We start from the raw sequence: 19,852 nt of genomic DNA on the forward strand, positions 1-19,852 counted from the left end.
TGACGAGAACACAATAGGGCTGGATGATACAGTTGTGCTCATAAGTTTACATACCCTAGCAGAATTTGTGATTTTCTGGCCATTTGTCAGAGAATATGAATAATAACTCAAAAACTTTTCTTTCACTCATGGTTAGTGGTTGGGTGAAGCCATTTATTGTCAAACAACTGTGTTTACTATTTTTAAATCATAATGACAACAGAAATTACCCTGATCAAAAGTTTACATACCCTGGAGATTTTGGCCTGATAACATGCACACAAGTTGACACAAACGGGTTTGAATGGCTACAAAAAGTAACCATCCTCATCTGTGATCTGTTTGCTTGTAATCAGTGTGTGTGTATAAAAGGTCAGTGAGTTTCTGGTCTCCTGAAAGACCCTTGCATCTTTCATCCAGTACTGCACTGACGTGTCTTGATGTCATGGGAAAGCTAAAGACTCAAAGGATCAGCGGAAAAAGGTAATCAAACTGTATAAAATAGAAAAGGGATATAAAAAGATATCCAAGCCATTCAGCAGTGTTCAAACTCTAATTAAGAAGTGGAAAATGAGGGATTCTGTGGAAACCAAATCACGGTCAGGTCGACCAACACAAATTTCAGCCACAACTGCCAGGAAAATTGTTCGGGATGCAAAAAGAAATCCCAAATAAATTCAGCTGAAATACAGGACTCTCTGAAAAAAAGTATTGTGGTTGTTTCAAGATGCACAATAAGGAGGCATTTGAAGAACAATGGGCTGCATGGTCGAGTCGCCAGAAGCCTCAAAACTTCTGGAACCAAGTCATTTGGAGGGATGAGACCAAAATTTAACTTTTTGGCCACAACCATAAACTTTACATTTGGAGAGGAGTCAGCAAGGCCAATGATGAAAGGTACACCATTCCTACTGTGAAACACAGAGGTGGATCGCTGATGTTTTGGGGATTTGTGATCTACAAAGGTGCAGGAAACTTGGCCAAAATTGTTGGGAAGATGAATGCAGCATGTTATCAGAAAATACTGAAGGAAAATTTGCACTCATCAGCCCGGAAGCTACGCATAGGACGTACTTGGATGTTCCAACATGACAATGATCCAAAACACAAGGCCAAGTCGACCTGTCATTGGCTACAGCAGAATACAATGAAGGTTCTGGAGTGGCCATCTCAGTCTCCTGACCTCAGTATCATTGAGCCGTTCTGGGGAGATCTCAAACGTGCAGTTCATGCAAGACAGCCCAAGATTTTACAGGAACTGGAGGCTTTGTGCCAAGAATAATTGGCAGCTTTATCATCTGAGAAACTATAGAACCTCATCCACAACTACCACAAAAGACTTCAAGCTGTCATTGATGATAAAGGGGGCAATACACGGTATTAAGAACTGGGGTATGTAAACTTATGATGAGGGTCATTTGGTTAGTTTCTGTTGTCATTATGATTTAAAAAGAGTAAACACAGTTGACTTCACCCAACTTCACCCAACCACTAACCATGAGTGAAAGAAAAGTTTGTGAGTTATCATTCATATTCTCTGACAATGGCCAGAAAATCACAAATTCTGCTAGGGTATGTACCTTATGAGCACAACTGTATAATCATTTGGTAAACGATGATAAAGAGCATGAACAAGTGACTACATTAAAATGATTCACGTGACATTTTATTAGTTTATTTTTATAGATGAGAGAAATAAATGGAAATAAGATAAATTAAATATTTTGAAATAATGAACTAATACAACTTAGAATTTATAAACATATTGAACTCCACAGTGTCAGAAATTAAGGATTTACATGGTTTGGATGTACTATGTTATTTGGGAGGGGGTCTGGATTGGATTTTTTTTCCTGTACAGATACATAAATACATTTTACCTAATGAATGATAGATTAATGCCGCAGGTACACGCACTTAAAAGAAAAAACCAGAACCAGAAATAAAAGAAAAAAATGTGATGGGAATTTAGTCAAGCACACTTAAAAATGAATCGCTATTGAGTTGTTTTTATGCGAAAAAGTGCTGACAGGACACATTGTTTGCATACAGCGCATCCAGAAAGTATTCAGAGCGCTTCACTGTTTTCACATAATGGGGCAGATGTATTAAGCCTTAACAAGAGATAAATGCAAGGGTGATAAAGAGAGATAAACATCCAGCCAATCACCTGCTAACTGCCATGTTACAGGCTGTGTTTGAAAAAAGTCAGTCACCTCTTAGCAGCACCTCCCAAGCTCTATCAGGTTGGATGGGAAGCGTCGGTGCACAGCCTTTGTCAGATCTCTCCAGAGAGGATCAATCAGATTCAAGTCTGGGCTCTGGCTGGGCCACTCAGGGACAGTCACACAGAGTTGTCCTGAAGCCACTCCTGTGATATCTTGGCTGTGTGCTTAGGGTCGTTGTCCTGCTGAAAGATAAATTTTGCCCCAGTCTGAGGTCAGGTCAGGTCAGCTTCGTGCGCGGGGGGGGGGGGGGGGGGTGTTGCGGCCGTCGCCACCCCCGTCGTGCGCCCCCCCCCCCCCCTGATGGAGCGGAGGTGACCACGCTGATCCCCCCCTCTCCCCTCCCTGCAATGCCCGGGCTGTACATCACCTCACCCGGCACCCTCCGTCCCCTCCCCTCACGGAGGAGGAGACGGAGGGTGCCGGGTGAGGTGATGTACAGCCCGGGCATTGCAGGGAGGGAAGGGGAGAGGGGGGGGATCAGCGCGGTCACCTCCGCACCATCGGGGGGGGGGGGGGTTTGATGCGGCCACTGCTGCATCGCTACATGGGGAGATGGTGCCGGGTGATGCTGGGCGGGCCCCACCGCATAGCACGGGGGGGGGGGGGGGGGGGTTGGGGTAGGGTGGGTAGAGTTGCTTACCTCCATGGGGGGGGGGGGACCTCCTGCTCCTTTCTGCCGCCCTCCAGTGGCCGGCGCCCTAGGCAAATGCCTAAGGCTGCCTAGTGGTGGCGCCGGCCCTGGGTCAGGAGCGTTCTGGAGCAGGTTTTCTTCCAGGAAGTTTCTGTACATTGCTGCATTCATCTTTCCCTCCTTCCTGACTAGTCTCCCAGTTGCTACCACTGAAAAACAACCCCCCAGTATGGTGCTGCCACCACCATGCTTCACTGTAGGTATGGTATTGGCCTGGCGATGAGTGGTGCCTGGTTTTCTCCAAACATGACGCCTGGCATTCACATCCAAGAGTTCAATCTTTGTCTTATCAGATCATTTTGTTACTCATGGTGCGAGAACCCTTCAGGTGCACTCTGGCAGACTCCAGGTGGTCTGCCATGTGCTTTTTACTAAGGGGTGGCTTCTGTCTGGCCACTCTACCATACAGGCCTGATTGATGGAAGGTTCTCCTCTCTCCACAGAGGAATGGTGTAGCTCTGACAGAGAGACTAGGGCCCTTCTCCTCCGATCCCTCAGTTTAGACGGCCCCGGCAGCTCTAGGAGAAGTCCTGGTGGTTCCGATTTTCTTCCTTTTACAGATGATGGAGGCCACTATGCTCACTGGGACCTCCAAAGTAGCAGATATTTTTCTGTACCCTTCCTGAGATTTATGCCTTGAGACACTCTTGTCTCGGAGGTCTACAGAGAATTCCTGTGACTTCATGCTTGGTCATGCACTATCTAGTGTGGGACCTTATATGGACAGATGTGCGCCTTTCCAAATCATGTCCAATCAACGGAATTTACCATAGGGCGACTCCAATTAAGCTGTAGGAACATCTCAAGGATGATCAGTGGAAACAGGATGCACCTGAGCTCAATTATGAGGTTCATGGCAAAGGCTGTGAATACTTATGAACATGTTATTTCTCAGTTTTTTTATTTTTAATAAATTTACAAAAATATCCCAAAACTTTTTTCATTTTGTCATTGTGGTGTGTATTGTCTGTAGAGTTTTGAAGGGGGAAAATGTATTTATTTCGGTACTTATGTACTAACTGGGCTGCCGATTTTGAAATCGGGTCCATCGCATCCGACCATATCGCATGCGATGCGATGCGATGCGATGCGATGGACCCGATTTTTCCATAGGATTCAATGGTAAAATGGACTGAGTCCATTTTAACATGGAATTCAATGGGAAAAGGGGTCCTTTTCATACCCCTACTATCCAAGTGGGCATGAAGTTGGATATAAACCTGTGGTTAGCGTAGGGAGCCACCGAGCCCGAAGCGTGGCGAGCGTACCGAGCCCCGCGAGGGGACACAAAATACCGTCCCCTCGCGGGGCTCGCTTCGCTCGCCACGCTTCGGGCTCGGTGGCTCGCTACGCTCGCCACAGGTTTATATCCAACTCCATGCCCACTTGGATAGTAGGGGTATGAAAAGGACCCCTTTTTTCCATTTGAATTCCATGTTAAAATGGACTCAGTCCATTTTAACATTGAATCCTATGGAAAAATCGGGTCATCACATCGCATCGCATGCGATATGGTCGTATGCGATGCGATATCGCATCGCATCTGATTGTATGCCTTAAGTTAAGGCATACAATCAAAAAATCGGCAGCCCAGATAATACATAAGTACCTTTATTTCATTTTGAAATAAGGCTGCGACAAAACAAAATGTGGAAAAAGTGAAGCGCTATGAATACTTTCCAGATGCACTGTGTATTAATCAAAAGAAGATTTGCTTTGTGGATACTAAAATAAAATACTGTTCCAGCTTTAAAACAAGCAACAATTTTATAAAAAAAACTTTGCTGTGGTGGTCGTGGGTGTTGTATATGGTCCCGGGATCCCGACTGGCCGGACTCAGACAGTGGGGCGAGAGCAACAAAGCCCCTTGCGGGCTGCGGGCATGGTAGCTCGCTACGCTTGCCACCTATTCTATTCTCCCTCTATGGGGGTCATGGACTCCCATGAGGGAGAATAGCCGGTGGCCGTCGGGACCCCGAGTGTCTGGGTTTTGACTGTCGGGATCCCGACGTCAGGGTAATGATTGTCGGGATCCCGACTGTCGGGAAACTGTCCGGCACCCATGGTCGCACTGTAAATTAAAATAATTTAATTTCTGAACTATTAATTCCTGCAATGAATTCACCATAATTCAGTAAACAGTAGATATTTACTGATATTTGCATATTAATACATAATATAATGACACAAATATTTGCATGTCTATCAATATAATCAAAACGACCCACACATTAATCAACACATTTTTTTTTTGTATGGGACGCTTCCAGGAATTAGTATTTCTGTAATTGTGTTTTTTTTTTTTTACCTCATCAGATGGTTTATTCCACATGTATAGATTTGGTTCGTTCTCTCCACAATGATCCATTTTCTGATCTGACACACGCATGTCTTGTACGGCTCTCACAAGACGCGGGTTCTGTTCCCCGTACTCTCCTGAGGCTACTTCCATTACTACGGGTAAAGGAAAACAAAACAAAACATAAATAGGTCTATCATTATCTCCTTTTCAATACCTCTTCGGATGGCAAACAAATATGGCTGCTACAATCTCACAGTTCTCAGCAAGACGCAATGGCTGAGTAGCTAGAAAGATCCTTCCACCCCAGCAGGGGGCATAGCCGCTATGGAAGGTTAGGGTGATACTGCCCCAAAAAAAGACTTTGGTACTCTTTACTTAGAACGGCGCCAGCGATTGAAATCGCGGGCGTCGTGGGTAAAAATCGCGGTCATCGCGGTCATCGCGGCCATCGCGGGTAAATCGGGATGCCCGCGATGACCGCGATGACCGCGATGCCCGCGATTTTCCCATAGGGAACAATGTTAAAAAGGCTGATTGACCGCGATTTTACTGTTAAATGCCTCAATGGACCCGATTTGGCCCTAGGAATCAATGTTAAATGGGCCACAGAGCCCAAATAAGCACAATTAACCCTTAAATGTCCCCCCCAATTTTTAACGCCACCCCACGATCCACGCCAACCCGAAGCGTGGCGAGCGCAGCGAGCCCGCGAGGGGCGGCGGTACGCGTCCTCCGACCTTTTCATGCCCTACTATCCACTAGGGCGTGGAGTTAGAATATAATAGTGTGGCGAGCGCAGCGAGCCACCGAGCCCGAAGCGCGGCGAGCGCAGCGAGCCCCGCGAGGGGACGCGGATACCTTCACAGGTAGACGCGTCCCCTCGCGGGCTTCACAGGTGTCGGCGTCGCCACGGACACCTGTGAAGCCCGCGAGGGGACGCGTATAACTGTGAAGGTATCCGCGTCCGCTCGCCACGCTTCGGGCTCGGTGGCTCGCTGCGCTCGCCACACTATTATATTCTCACTCCACGCCCTAGTGGATAGTAGGGCATGAAAAGGTCGGAGGACGCGTACCGCCGCCCCTCGCGGGCTCCCTGCGCTCGCCACGCTTCGGGTTGGCGTGGATCGTGGGGTGGCGTTAAAAATTTGGGGGGACATTTAAGGGTTAATGGGCTCTGTGGCCCATTTAACATTGATTCCTATGGCCAAATCGGGTCCATTGAGCCATTTAACAGTAAAATCGGGTCCATCGCGCCTTTTAACATTGATTCCTATGGGAAATCGGGAGCATCGCGTCGCGGGCATCGCGGGTACATTTATGGCCGGCCGCGACGCGACCGACACGAATTCCATGTTTAACATGGGTTTCAATGGGAAATCGCGGGCATCGCGTCGGTCGCGTCGCGGCCAGACATAAATGTACCCGCGATGCCCGCGACGGGCGCCGTTCTAAGTAAAGAGTACCAAGACTTTTTCAGAACATGGTTTTTAAACATAAAAGCCTAATAAAACTATACATTTTCTATTTTCCATTTGGACAATAACACATTTCCATTCTGTCACCAGGACCAAATTTTCTTTATTTTTTGGTGAGTGCTTATTTTTTTTAATTTTTATTTCTATATAGCCTAAAAATATCACATATAAAAATGAAAATACTAAAGTGTTAGAATTTGCAAAGTGCAGTTCAATAACTTCTGGAATGAAGTACATAAGCTCGCAGTATGACAACTAACCACCAGGGTGCGATAGCACACCAAGAACAAGACGCGTTCTTGCCCGCACATCTGTTTCCATTGTCTCATAATTACCGCTTAATAAGTGATATTTGTATTTATTTACAAAACATCCGGAACCTTTCCACTCTCAAAAAAAGATACATTTAAGGATTACCAGTAATTTCCTCTATTAATATTGTTTGATACATTTGTTTATGCTTATTGTATGCAATGTTATTCATGTAAATTACACTATTTATATGTAAAACCTACAAGTTAAGCCCCATACACACTAGATGCCGACAGACACAGTTAATTGAGTGTACACACTGAACAATATCGGCCGCTGATATCGTTCAGTGACGTCACTGGGACCTGCTAAACATGCAGGTCATCCGGCTACATAGCCTCATTTACCTGCATGTCCTGCATCAATCTTTGTTGGGGACGCATGGGAGCTCGCATTGATAATGATACTGAGTGCACAAACTATGCGATATTGTGAAAAATAGTAACAGTGCAACACGGGAATGATTATCACTTGATTAATGTGCTCACACGCCCCCACACTCCACTCTCCGGGCGCGCCCCCAACTACAGCCAATCCTGCCAGGGTGGACCACAGCAGGATGTTCTGCCTTCATACAGACATATAAGTATCAAGCAGTCATCTACTGTCATTTTGGAGAGAGATAAAGTGCCGGCCAATCAGCTACTAGCTGTAGTTTTTTTTTTATATACTTTATGTCACTCCACTTTCTCCCTCTCCCAGGTTTGATGAATCACCCCGCAGACCGGTAATCCTTTAGCTCAGCGGAATACGGTCACTAGGTCGACATTGGGTGGACCATGAGAGGTGGATAGGGCTTCGGTTGAAACATGGAATAGGACAACAGGCCTAAGGTCGACAGTTTTGGAAGGTGCATTAGGTCCACAATAGGAAGGTTCACAGCCAAAACGTTGACATGAGTTTTTCAATATTTAAAAAAAAAAAAACAGGTGGTATTTCATACCCCACAATCCACTAGGGTATGGAGGCAGAACAGAATAGTGTCCTCTCGGGCACCGTGCCCAAAGCATGGCGAGGGCAGCGAGATATGCGAGGGGATACGGTACATTCATACGGTGTCCATGTCAACTTACTTTGACAGAGGCACACAAAAAACATGAAAAACCCATGCAAACTTTCTGACTGTCGACGGGTGTGGATCGTTGTTGCCCGACTTAGGTCGACAGTCATTAGGTCGACACCATTAGGTCGACAGCCAACAAGGTCAACAGGGTTCTAAGTGGACATGGGTGAAGGTCGACAAGTGTCTAGGTCGACATGGGACAAGGTCGACATGGGTTTAGGTCGACAAATGTGTTAGGCCGACATGTCGACATGGGTTTTTTCACTGTTTTCTTCCCTGAATGTCGACACAGTCGACATGGACACCGTTGGAAGTCAACCGCAGCCCCTCGCATCGCACGCTTCGCAACGAAATGCTGCGCTCGGCACACTATTTTATTTTCCCGCCACGCCCTAGTGGATGGTAGGGCATGAAATACCGCCTGTCGGCACATGTCGGCTCAAAAAATAGTGAAAAAAACAGGTCGACCTCACGATCTATAAACCTAACCCATGTCGACCTAACGCATTTGTCGACCTAAAACCATGTCGACCTAGACATCTGTCGACCTTCATCCATGTCGACCTAGAACACTGTCGTCCTTGTTGCCAGTCGACCCAACGGTGTCGACCTAAGTCGGGTCGACAATACGACCGTATCCCCCGTCGACCTTCCCATTGTCGAACTAATACTTGTGTCCATCTTCCGACCTATTTCGACCTAAGCGCTGTCAACCTTTAGTGGTTTACCTAATGTGTGTCGGCCCTCATCCTGTCGACCCTTTGACCCGTACGCAGCTCAGACTCTTCTATACCGGCTGATAAAGTGTTGAGGCCTCTATCCTGTAAACTTGCTGCTGCCTGGCGGACAATAAGGTGTCCAAATAGAATAATCCGGGATTACTATATGAGTGGTTCCCAACCCCAGGTCCTCAAGTACCCGGCACAGTTCATGTTTTCCAGGTCACCTGTGAATTTTTAAAATGTGACAGTTGGTGATACACAGCACACGGGGCCGGTGACTTGGAAGACCTGGACTGTAAGGGCCCCATACATCAGCAATTAATTGTGACAATTTTCAGATATGGAGATGATTGCCACAATTAATTTTAGATGTGTGGGCTCCCCCTTTTGGCAATCCCAATCAAAATCGCCAATCGATTGCTTAATCAGGTTTTTAAACTTGTTTAATAATCTGGTATTATCTGCAGATCTTTTTTATATGTGTGGGCATTCCCAATTCGTCGTCTTCATCTATTTACATTATGAACAGCAATCGATTGGGCAATTTCCAGATATGAAGATGCAATCTTTAGATGGAAAAATCTGCCGATCACTGAAATAAATCTGTAATGTGTGGGCAAAGTCAGATAGATTGTAAAATCCATTTATCTGGCCAAAAAATCCCTGGATCTGGAAATCCATTCATTGTGATTGCTGATGTATGGGGGCCATTAGGGGTACTTGAGGACGGCGGTTGGGAACCACTGTACCTTGTGAACAAGCCTTTGTTTTACTGTAATATGACCTATCACTGCGTAGAACAGGGACAATACCGCCGGCTCTTGCATGGAGGCTGAACATACTGTAGGGGAGCGAGAGGAGGTTTGTACTTACTGAAATCCGCCGGGTTGTGATACGTTGGGCAGTTTAATCCTAGAGCCCGCAAGTAAGGGACGAGGTTGGACACTTTCCCACGGTAGATGCATTGTCCTTGGCTTAGAACATAAAGCTGTAAATATATATAAAGAGAGAAGTGTAATGTTATCCGTTCCACAGCTAAATGGCAGAATAAAATAATAGTACAAAACATTTTAAACACTTTGCGGACAAGGATTTGAGAGCAGCAAACGGCACCATCGGAGAATGTATTATATAATTTCTAATATTACATAAATGTTCTGGGATAAAGACTGGTGTCCTAGTTCCGGGCTGTCGTTAAATTATAATGAGAGGATTGCAAATGTATAAAATGTATAAAGTAACCGCAACAAGAAGATAATATTCACATATATTGTACATACAGTAGATCATATAATGGACAGTGGAGGTTTTTACCCCCACCCCCAGTTTAAATCCGTCACCTCCAGCATTAATGAAGCCAGTGGCTTCACCGTGACCAGTAGTGACTTCATTTTGAAAGTCCTACATGCCAGTCACCCACATGATAGGCAGGCCCATTGGGAGGTGTTTCCTCCCTCCGAGACTGCCAATCCGGTCTGTCATAGGCAGAGAACTGGAAACCACTTCCTGCCATACCGTGTAGCCCTAGACAGCTTCAATGGGCTGCAGCCGACACAGCCCATGGAAGCCAGGCTTATGTGCATGAGCAGTATCGCCGTTGGTACTGCCCATGTGCCAGCCCAGCGGCCTAACAACCATACTTTACAGGAGCCAGGACCTGGCAGGGGGAACTTGCAAAGGCGCAGACCCGGTTGGGCGGCGAGTGGCAGCCCCCCTCCTAGTCTAAGGTAGGAGCCACCACTGATAATTGCTATTCCTAAACTGCACAAGACACAGGCCATCAGAGACGCTGGACTGCGACTTTAGTCCCAGGGGGACTATTTGGAATGATCGACGCCACAGTATATAAAGACACATTTGTACAAATGGCGCAGCGTTTGAGGTTCTTGCTTTTTTCAGTGGTGATATAAATCATCTCTCTTCGTTATTTATTTCAATACTATAATTTGATGGTTAAACATCACAGATGCAAAAAATATTCCACCAGTAATAAATGATGACAATGACAATCTCTATGACATCACCAGGAGGGAAGAACTCACCTGATCAAACAGCTCAAACAGCTTGGCGCTTGGCTGGTGGATGGTGCAGATTATATTTCGGCCACCTTGTGCCAAGGATTTCATTAGGGAGACCACCTGGAAACAGGAGGAGCTGTCCAAGCCGCTGGTACGGGGAAATATACAGTACATTTAGCCACATGCATAAATTATACTGAATGTCACATATTACGCTTACTAGGTTGTGCTACACCGAGGACAGAAGGTATAAGGGCCCTCATTCTGGTTGGCTTGCAAAATTGCATTTGACTCAATCAGCGTTTGGCTCAATCAGTAAGGTGTCTGCTTCTAGTGGAACAGGCCTTGGGTTCTTATACAGGGTGTGAAAATGTTTAGAATAAACAGATTAAGGGCCAGATTCTCTAAACTTCAAAAGTGATAAAATGGAGAGTGATAAACAGCCAGCCAATCAGCTCCTACCTGCCATGTCACAGACTGTGATTGAAAAATGTCAGACAGGAGCTGATTGGCTGGCTGTTTATCACTCTCCATGTTATCACTTTTGAAGCTTAGAGAATCTGGCTCTCAATCAGCTGATTCAAACTCACAGTGGAGGAGAGATGCCTCCTTGGGAGCAGGAGCCCAGGTGCAGATGACTCCTATGCCATACACCGCTGCCCGGGTTACCCATTTAATCTGCAGTTAAACCTACCCTAACTATTAGGGTTGAATGCCCCACTCACTGGATGTGAGTAGACCCTTTTCCACTGAGTAAAATCCTGGGTTGTTGCCTGTATGTACACGTGCAATAACCCGGGATTAAGATGTCAGTGGAAAAGGTGCATCACAATTGCTGCTGTTTCTTAAATATTAGACAGACCAAACCAACAATATGTATCATTTGCCTTCTCTCCTGGATCGGATGGGAGGCTCTTGAAAATCGGGCGTTATGTGATTTCTGTGATGTCATGACACCCATATGATGTGATCCTTGTGATGTCATGACATCCCTGTGATGTCAACTAGTACATGGTCAAGGCACACGTACAGACCACCTACCTGGTGGGCTCATCAAAGAACATCACCGGGGGATTGTTCACTAATTCCAGAGCGATGGCCAGCCGTTTCCTCTGACCCCCAGACAGACATCCCGTCCTGGTATCGGCACACGGCAACAGGCCCAGAGCTGTCAGTATCTCCTTCACCTGAAAAGAGGATAAGGATCGTCAGATACAGCTCCAGGCCTTAACCCCTGTGAGCTAACGCCGGCCACTGAGGGATTAAAGCAAATTAACGAACACGTTGGAAAATTAATTAATTTTCACCGGATGCAACATCAGTTGTGACTTTGCTCTGTTGTGGCCAATTACGGCTCAGCTGAATGCAGGAGCCGTCATATAATTACTGAGATAGTTAAGTATAAATATTGTTTCGAATTCTCACCGGGCGTTTAATCCCCACAGGTCATAAAACAGGAAGCGTTCTATAAAGTATATTAGTGGAACAGCAGACAGTGCCCGTTATACAGTACTTCCCCAGACAAGTTCTATTTATGCCCTAGGAAGTACTGTGTAACGGGCACTGTCTGCTGTTCCATTAATATACTTTATATAACGCTTCCTGTTTATTACAATAAACAGCAAAGTGGTTATTATAAACTCTGCAGTAGCCGACAATCTAAGAACCCACAGTCTATGCCTTCTCTAGGGTTTCGGTATATAAGTTATAGCGGGTACACGCGGTTTGATTCTGTTTTCGATTCCATTTCGATTCGATTTGGCCTCTTCGACCTGTTCTCAAGTTTTTTTTGATTTTCACTATTTTCCATTCAATGTGCATTCGATTTGCTATTCAATTTCAATTCAATCTCACAGTGTTCCAAATCCCATTAGATTCCCACTAGATCAGCGGTTCTCAACTTCGGTCCTCAGGACCCCCCAACACTTCACGTTTTCCAGGTCTCCACACAGAATCACAAGTGAAGTAATTAGCTCCACCTGTGGTTCTTTTAAAATGTGTCAGTGAGTAATGAGTGCACCTGTGCAGCAGCTAGGTTGTCTGGAAAATGTGATCTGTTGGTAGCTCTTGCGGACTGGAGTTGGCTACCAATGCTATATACCATCTATAGTGTTAAATATTAATAGTGGATTCCATACAGTATCCAGTGCATAAAATGACCAATGTTTACATTAATGTCCAAGGTCATTACTAGGTTCTTCTACCGCTCACACAGAATCCCGCGCTTGCTTCAATGTTCTGCGGAGTGGGGGATAGCGGACTGTATTTAGAAACCCCCCTCTAGAAATCCTGCATTTGCCACTGACCTTGTAAGCCTTAGCATTTCTGTTTGGGCTGTCTCTGCTGCGTTTGGGCCAGCTGTAGACTAACATTGTCTTTCCAGAAAGTCAATGCTGCACATTTTTGGTAGCGTTCAATGTAAATGGGGGTGGTATTGCGGCAAGTGAGCGCAGAGGAAGGAAGGGGGAGTCGCAGGAGATGAGGTGACTGTACTGCGTAAGGCGCTCTAACCTTGCCAGCAATTATACTCTATGGAGAGTGACAGCACACATAATGGTAATGACATATTATTATCAGCCTGCAGGGGGAGCTAGAGGACACTCACCATTTCCCTTCGCCCTTCATCTTTCTCTTGAAGCTTTAGATGGGCAGAAACCTGCAATGTATCAGAGATGCGATCAATTCAGTTATACAGTAATAAGCAGGGATCCTGTATTATTGGGGATTGGGTGAAAACCCCGGTACGGTCCGGACTCTAGAGCACAGGACCGGTTTCCAGCAGCGACCTGTGGAACTCCCTGCGCATGTCCCAGTGTAGGATACACAGCAGGAAGATGTTACAGCCACCTCCTGACCCACAGTTGCTGAACTTGGGCAGAGAGAGTGGGAACAGCTCGATCCGGAACCGGTCGGACTCCGGAACGCCAAACCGCATGCACCTGCTCCCTACAGTGACTAGTGCTGGGAGACAAGCACAGAGACCGCCACGGTGGACGAGGTCACTGCAGGTACAGTAGCAGGTCAGGTCTGGCCCAGTCCGGAGTCCCAAAATCCAGACTGTTCTGGTTTTCACCTAACTCTATGTGTTCTAAAACACCAGAGATAATGTACATAACTGTTTATTTGGAAATTAGTATAAAGCATAGCTTGTAGTTCCCCCTGTGAGGAGATTTATAAAACCTTAAAGAGAGTAGGTTATTTTGGGCCACTTTTCCACTTTATCTCTCCCTGGAGAGAGATATAGCTCATTTACCATCATGGCCTCCTGCACGGTGAGATGCGGCAACAGCATATCATCTTGCATGATGTAACAGGACACTTTGCGGAACGTCCGGAGGTCACGGGGTTGCCCATTGATGAAGATTTCCCCCTTCATGCCGGTCTCTCTGGAACACAAATGATAGTGCACATGTTAGAAAATGAAACTTATATTGCTAGCCAGTGAATGCTGGGACTTGCAGTTTCACCGCAGATAAAGTGCCACCGGTTGCATCTGGGACATTTCAGATTAAAAAACTCCATCAAAATGGGTTTACCATTAAAAGAGGCGTAAGGGTCATGTCTACTTATATGTATTTGGTGTGCTGTTCTCAAACCATTATAGCATCAGCCATATTATTATGGACAACAGATACTCTAAGTAATGAAAGGTGTTTGTCTAAAGAAAGATTACTAGTACAAATTCTTACCCTGTCACTCACTAGTAGCAGCAGCAGCATGCTATGGATGAGTGCACACCAGCACAGATAAGAAGACCTTGTGTGATCATATGCTTCTGTCTCTCTGAGGTTCCCGCAAGGGGATAATGAGAGTTGTCAGCAGATACTCCTGAGCAGCTACAGCAAATCACAGTGATTACAGGAAATCACTGTCCTTACAAATAAACTCCTTAGTGGGAGAATCTGAAGACTCCGGGAGATTGGAAGTACAATGCAGGGCTGCAGGAGATTTATGACTGAAATTGGAGCTTCCTGTATGGTAGGCAACTATGGATAGGATTTAAATACTTAGCGGGAACCGTTGGGACTGGAGTTTGATAGCGGGATACCAGTATACTGAATGTCGGGAGTTTGCACCCAACCCCTGGGGATTTCCTATTCTAGACTGCATCCTGTTCAGATTTTGGTGTCTAATTATTGTAATTGGTCCATATTGCTCACCTATATCCGGCCAGGATGTTCATAAGCGTAGATTTCCCGGCCCCTGAAGGGCCCATTATCGCCACAAGCTCCCCACAGCCAAAATTGCCTGAGATTCCTTTCAGCAAAGTTTTGTATCCTGGAAAAAAATGAATGTAGATAAATCTAGTTCTGAAGTACAGTAACAGCAAATATGCATTTAGAACTCAATTACAGAAGAGAACATAAGAATAGGCTAATTTTACTGATAAAAATAAATAACACATGTGGTATTATCAATAATAGGCCAAAAATGACTCTTGATGACTACCACTGATTGCCGCACATATTATATTTGGTATTTGTTGATAGTGCGGCATGAATGCTGAAATGTGAAATTTTGAATGTGAGGAATTAAATGGCAGATCCCGCTGTTTCGTATTGAATATTAAAGCTATTATTGGCACAGGAAACTGAAATTGCATTGTACAGACGTGCTACTTCTGAGCGGCACGGGCGGTGAACTGGAAACATTGCAGAAACGTGTAGGAAATCTCATACTGGCTCCAATACCCGTACATTACGGATCATTACTATCAGTGTGTGAAGATATGGGGGGCCAAATTCTACCATTTCTAAAACAGTAGTAGTGCTGCTTGTACGTAATGCCAACAGTAATAGTGCCCCTTATACACATAACGCCACATTAATAGTGCCCATTATACACATAATGCCACATTAATAGTGTCCCATATACATGTAATGCCACAGTAATAGTGCCCCTTATACACATAACGCCACATTAATAGTGCCCCTTATACACATAATGCCACATTAATAGTGTCCCATATACACGTAATGCCACAGTAGTAGTGCCCCTTATACACATAACGCCACATTAATAGTGCCCCTTATAGACATAACGCCACATTAATAGTGTCCCATATACACGTAATGCCACAGTAGTAGTGCCCCTTATACACATAACGCCACATTAATAGTGCCCATTATACACATAATGCCACATTAATAGTGTCCCATATACATGTAATGCCACAGTAATAGTACCCCTTATACACATAACTCCACATTAATAGTGCCCCTTATACACATAATGCCACATTAATAGTGTCCCATATACATGTAATGCCACAGTAATAGTACCCCTTATACACATAACTCCACATTAATAGTGCCCCTTATAGACATAACGCCACATTAATAGTGTCCCATATACATGTAATGCCACAGTAATAGTGCCCCTTATACACATAACGCCACATTAATAGTGCCCATTATACACATAATGCCACATTAATAGTGTCCCATATACATGTAATGCAACAGTAATAGTGCCCCTTATACACATAACGCCACATTAATAGTGCCCCTTATACACATAATGCCACATTAATAGTGTCCCATATACATGTAATGCCACAGTAATAGTGCCCCTTACACACATAACGCCACATTAATAGTGCCCCTTATAGACATAACGCCACATTAATAGTGTCCCATATACACGTAATGCCACAGTAGTAGTGCCCCTTATACACATAATGCCCAGAGTAATTGTGCACATTATACACATAATACCACAATAGCAGTATCCCCTATACAAGTATGGGGGGTCATTCTAATTGACTCGCAAAGCTGCCAACTAAATGAAGTATAGTTACAGCATTGCAGGATACAGATGTCACAGCATCGTACAAACTCCTCAGTATGCTCCAGTGGTCCCTACCGTATCCCACACCCGGCCTATCACCTGTGCATCTGTTCCACCATCAGGAGCAATGACCTCCTGCCCTGGAAACACTTATATCAGGAAAGCACAGGTGCTGCTTAATCAGCCTAACCCTGATCACATCAGTTTCGCTGCTGCTGCTGCTGCTGCTGCTGTTGCTCTAAAACCTGGGCCGGATCCTCCACATTACCTTCATGTGGAAGTATGCTGTCTCTGCCACTTAATACAAAAAGGAACTCAAATAAATTGAAAAAAAAAAAAAAAAAAAACAGAACACTACTCTGGCTCTGGCCTAGATTGCCCAGTAATTTACTAACATAGGTTTTTCCTCAAATTACCTACTTAAACTTCACTGACTACAACATGATAACAGACAGGGTATGGGCCAAAACAAATTCTAATAATAATTTAAACATTTTCCCAAAACTAAGATAATGCTATTTTTATTATTATTATTATTATTATTATTATTATATAACAAAGAAATCTGCATGAACTGACGAAGAGATCCTGATATTCTTTGAAAAAACCCTGAAATATAACGCATTTCAAATACGTTTCGTAAAGTGTTTAATTCCCCAGCACGGCCTGGATTACAGCACCATGCGGCCCGTGGCCACACACCAGTATTAAGCCGTTATTCTGAGTACTGTTCTTTTTCCATTATGCAATTAATGGGATCAATATTCACACATATAACTCGGCTGTACGATGGTTCTTTGCCCGTTATTGATTGAGTGGGGGCAATGTAGGTCACCGTCATTTCTTTGCCTATCCGTTAGACATTGCAATGTACACCAGGCCAGGCCACAGGAGCTGGTAAGTGAATTGAACTATATGGGTTATATGAGTACAAAAAGGGTAACCTATAATATTAACTGTCTATATTATTAAATGCCACTTACAGGCAAAGTACCATTTTGCTAGGGACAAAGGCCCTTATTCTGGTTCACTCGCAAAGGCAAAATCCTTCTCAATTGTGCACCGCAGGGGGGCAGATTTAACATGTGCAGAAAGATTTAGATTTGGGTGAGTCATTTTGTTTCTGTGCAGGGTAAATACTGACTGCTTTATTTTTACACTGCAATATAGATCTCACTTTGAAGTAAAACCCCACCCAAATCTAACTCTCTCTGCACAAGTAACATCTGCCCCACCTGCAGTGCACATGGTTTTGTCCATTTGAGAAGGAATTTGCCTTTGCGAGTGAACAAGAATAAGGGCCAAGGTCTGGTGTAATTCAGGGAGACCGAATGGACCATTTTTATGTGAACTAGCAGCGGAGGCCATCTAGGGGTGGACATTGGAAACTGATGATTGGCAACCACCAATGTATCCTGTGCAATAGGAATCACATGCTGGTTTACGATGGCTCATCTGATATTAATTATGTAAAGTCAGGGCCGGTGTAAGGTTTCTCAGCACCCTAGGCAAAACTTCAACCCACTGCCGCTCCCACTCTCCCCCCCCCCCCCCCCATACTGCCACCAATAACCATTTGCTACTTGCCTAACATTCTAAAATGGCAAAAATTTTGAGTGGTCCACCCAGCCCCCCAGGAAGGTGGGCAAGACCCCTGCTTTCCCTGGAGGCCCCCCAGCCCCCTCCCCTTTGCCACTCATGACATAGTACAGGAAGGGAGGGCAGCAACGTAAGTATGCCTCAAGAGAAAGTATGGAGGTGAGGTCTTAGAAGTTCCACAGCCATCACCTGCATTAAGTACAACAAGGATCTTCACAGACATCATTGATTTTTTGATAGGCAGACTTGGTGGCGCCCCCTAGAACCTGGCGCTCTAGGCAGCTGCCTAAAGCTGCCTAGTGGTAGAGCCGGCCCTGTGTCAAGTCAGCTATAGAGCATGTGTACATTTCTGTCTCCAACTGTACAGTTGCCAATGGTTAAACTATCAATGGCCATCACTACTGCCACCTGTCATGTCTAGCTGGTAATGCAACTGATCCTGAGATTAAATCACATCATTGCAGCCTAAAATGCTGCAATTCAGCTCAAATCACGTCATTGCCCCTCCCACCCCACACAAATACTATTACAGAAGGTTGCAGGGGGGTGCAGGGGGGTGAAGGTACATCTCTATAAATTATAAATTATAGGACTATAGAACAATTAACCAGAAGATTTCAGTGACAAAACAGGAAAATTCCGAAACATATTATTAATGTACTGTACCTCCCTGGTTATCCCGCTGCAAACAGATATGCTCCAAATATACATATATATATCATACTGTATTTCAGAGAATTATTGTATTTCAGAGACAGAACACAAGAGCGATGCCTAGGACACACGCTATAGGTGCCAGGAGGGAGGCAAAGCATTGTGGGTAGAACAGGCGAGAAAGTGCCTGAGGCGTCTTCTGATCCTGTCACAGTCCCTTATAATGAGCGCCGTGTATTTCCTGCACAGCTTTCCGTGGAATATTTTACTTTATAACGATACTGGACACAACGTCCATTCCAATGCTGGTCTCCAAATCATAATCATTAGTTGAATACTTTTGCCATCGATGGGGGAGAAGAACCAGATGGTTTCCCACCATCGATGATGCAGGAACAACAATGTATTTTTTTAACAAAGCTGCCGGGACACTGTGCATAGCTCCTCCCCTGACACTCCACCTCTGGGCTCGTATTGGCCCACAGCCTACTATTTAGAAAAGTAGGGTTGACCACCCATGGGTGAAAGATGGCTTCACATTATCAAGGTTACCCATCATTGGCACCATCGATCGGTAATGGATGACCGTCCCTACCCCGGGTTTGTGTGGACACACCAATAAGCAGCTGAGAATTATCCCCAGAATCACACGGACGGAGAATGTTCCCATATACTAGTTATTACACATTCTACAATCCCAATATTCAAAAAGAAAGAAACTTATTTCAAAGTGCAGGGAAATGAATTTCAAGTGGAAATCATCAAGTTCCAGTTTTAGTTTTTTATTTAAAATTGTGCGATACATAGAGGAACGTGATAAAGTGGGTCAGTGGTAGCGGCTCCAATTAGCAAGATGTTGAATATTTAATCCCAGCTCCGGAGGAATATAGACAGAACATTACGTGGGTGAAAGATGTGCTGAACACCACCAGAAAGTCTCATATGTACAGAGAGATGGGGTTTTTTTTTAACTTTATTTTCTTTCTTTTTTTTAATATTTCCTAAAATCTGAGAAATAC

General features: G+C 44.8%; 1 protein-coding gene across 1 annotated transcript in view; it reads right to left on the reverse strand.

Moving 5' to 3' along the window:
* Positions 1 to 19,852, reverse strand: part of ABCG1 (ATP binding cassette subfamily G member 1) — a 71,501-nt gene that overhangs the window by 13,044 nt on the left and 38,605 nt on the right. Inside the window, exons 3-9 of the mRNA XM_083171645.1 lie at positions 14,951 to 15,068; positions 14,044 to 14,176; positions 13,396 to 13,446; positions 11,832 to 11,977; positions 10,815 to 10,938; positions 9,646 to 9,760; positions 5,207 to 5,352 (exon numbers count right to left, since the gene is read on the reverse strand). Coding sequence (XP_083027771.1) covers positions 5,207 to 5,352; positions 9,646 to 9,760; positions 10,815 to 10,938; positions 11,832 to 11,977; positions 13,396 to 13,446; positions 14,044 to 14,176; positions 14,951 to 15,068 — 833 coding nt within the window. The remainder of the gene's footprint in view (positions 1 to 5,206; positions 5,353 to 9,645; positions 9,761 to 10,814; positions 10,939 to 11,831; positions 11,978 to 13,395; positions 13,447 to 14,043; positions 14,177 to 14,950; positions 15,069 to 19,852) is intronic.

The sequence above is a fragment of the Crinia signifera genome, chromosome 2 (assembly GCF_055691185.1).
Source record: "Crinia signifera chromosome 2, ASM5569118v1, whole genome shotgun sequence".
Classification (NCBI taxonomy): Eukaryota; Metazoa; Chordata; class Amphibia; order Anura; family Myobatrachidae; genus Crinia; species Crinia signifera.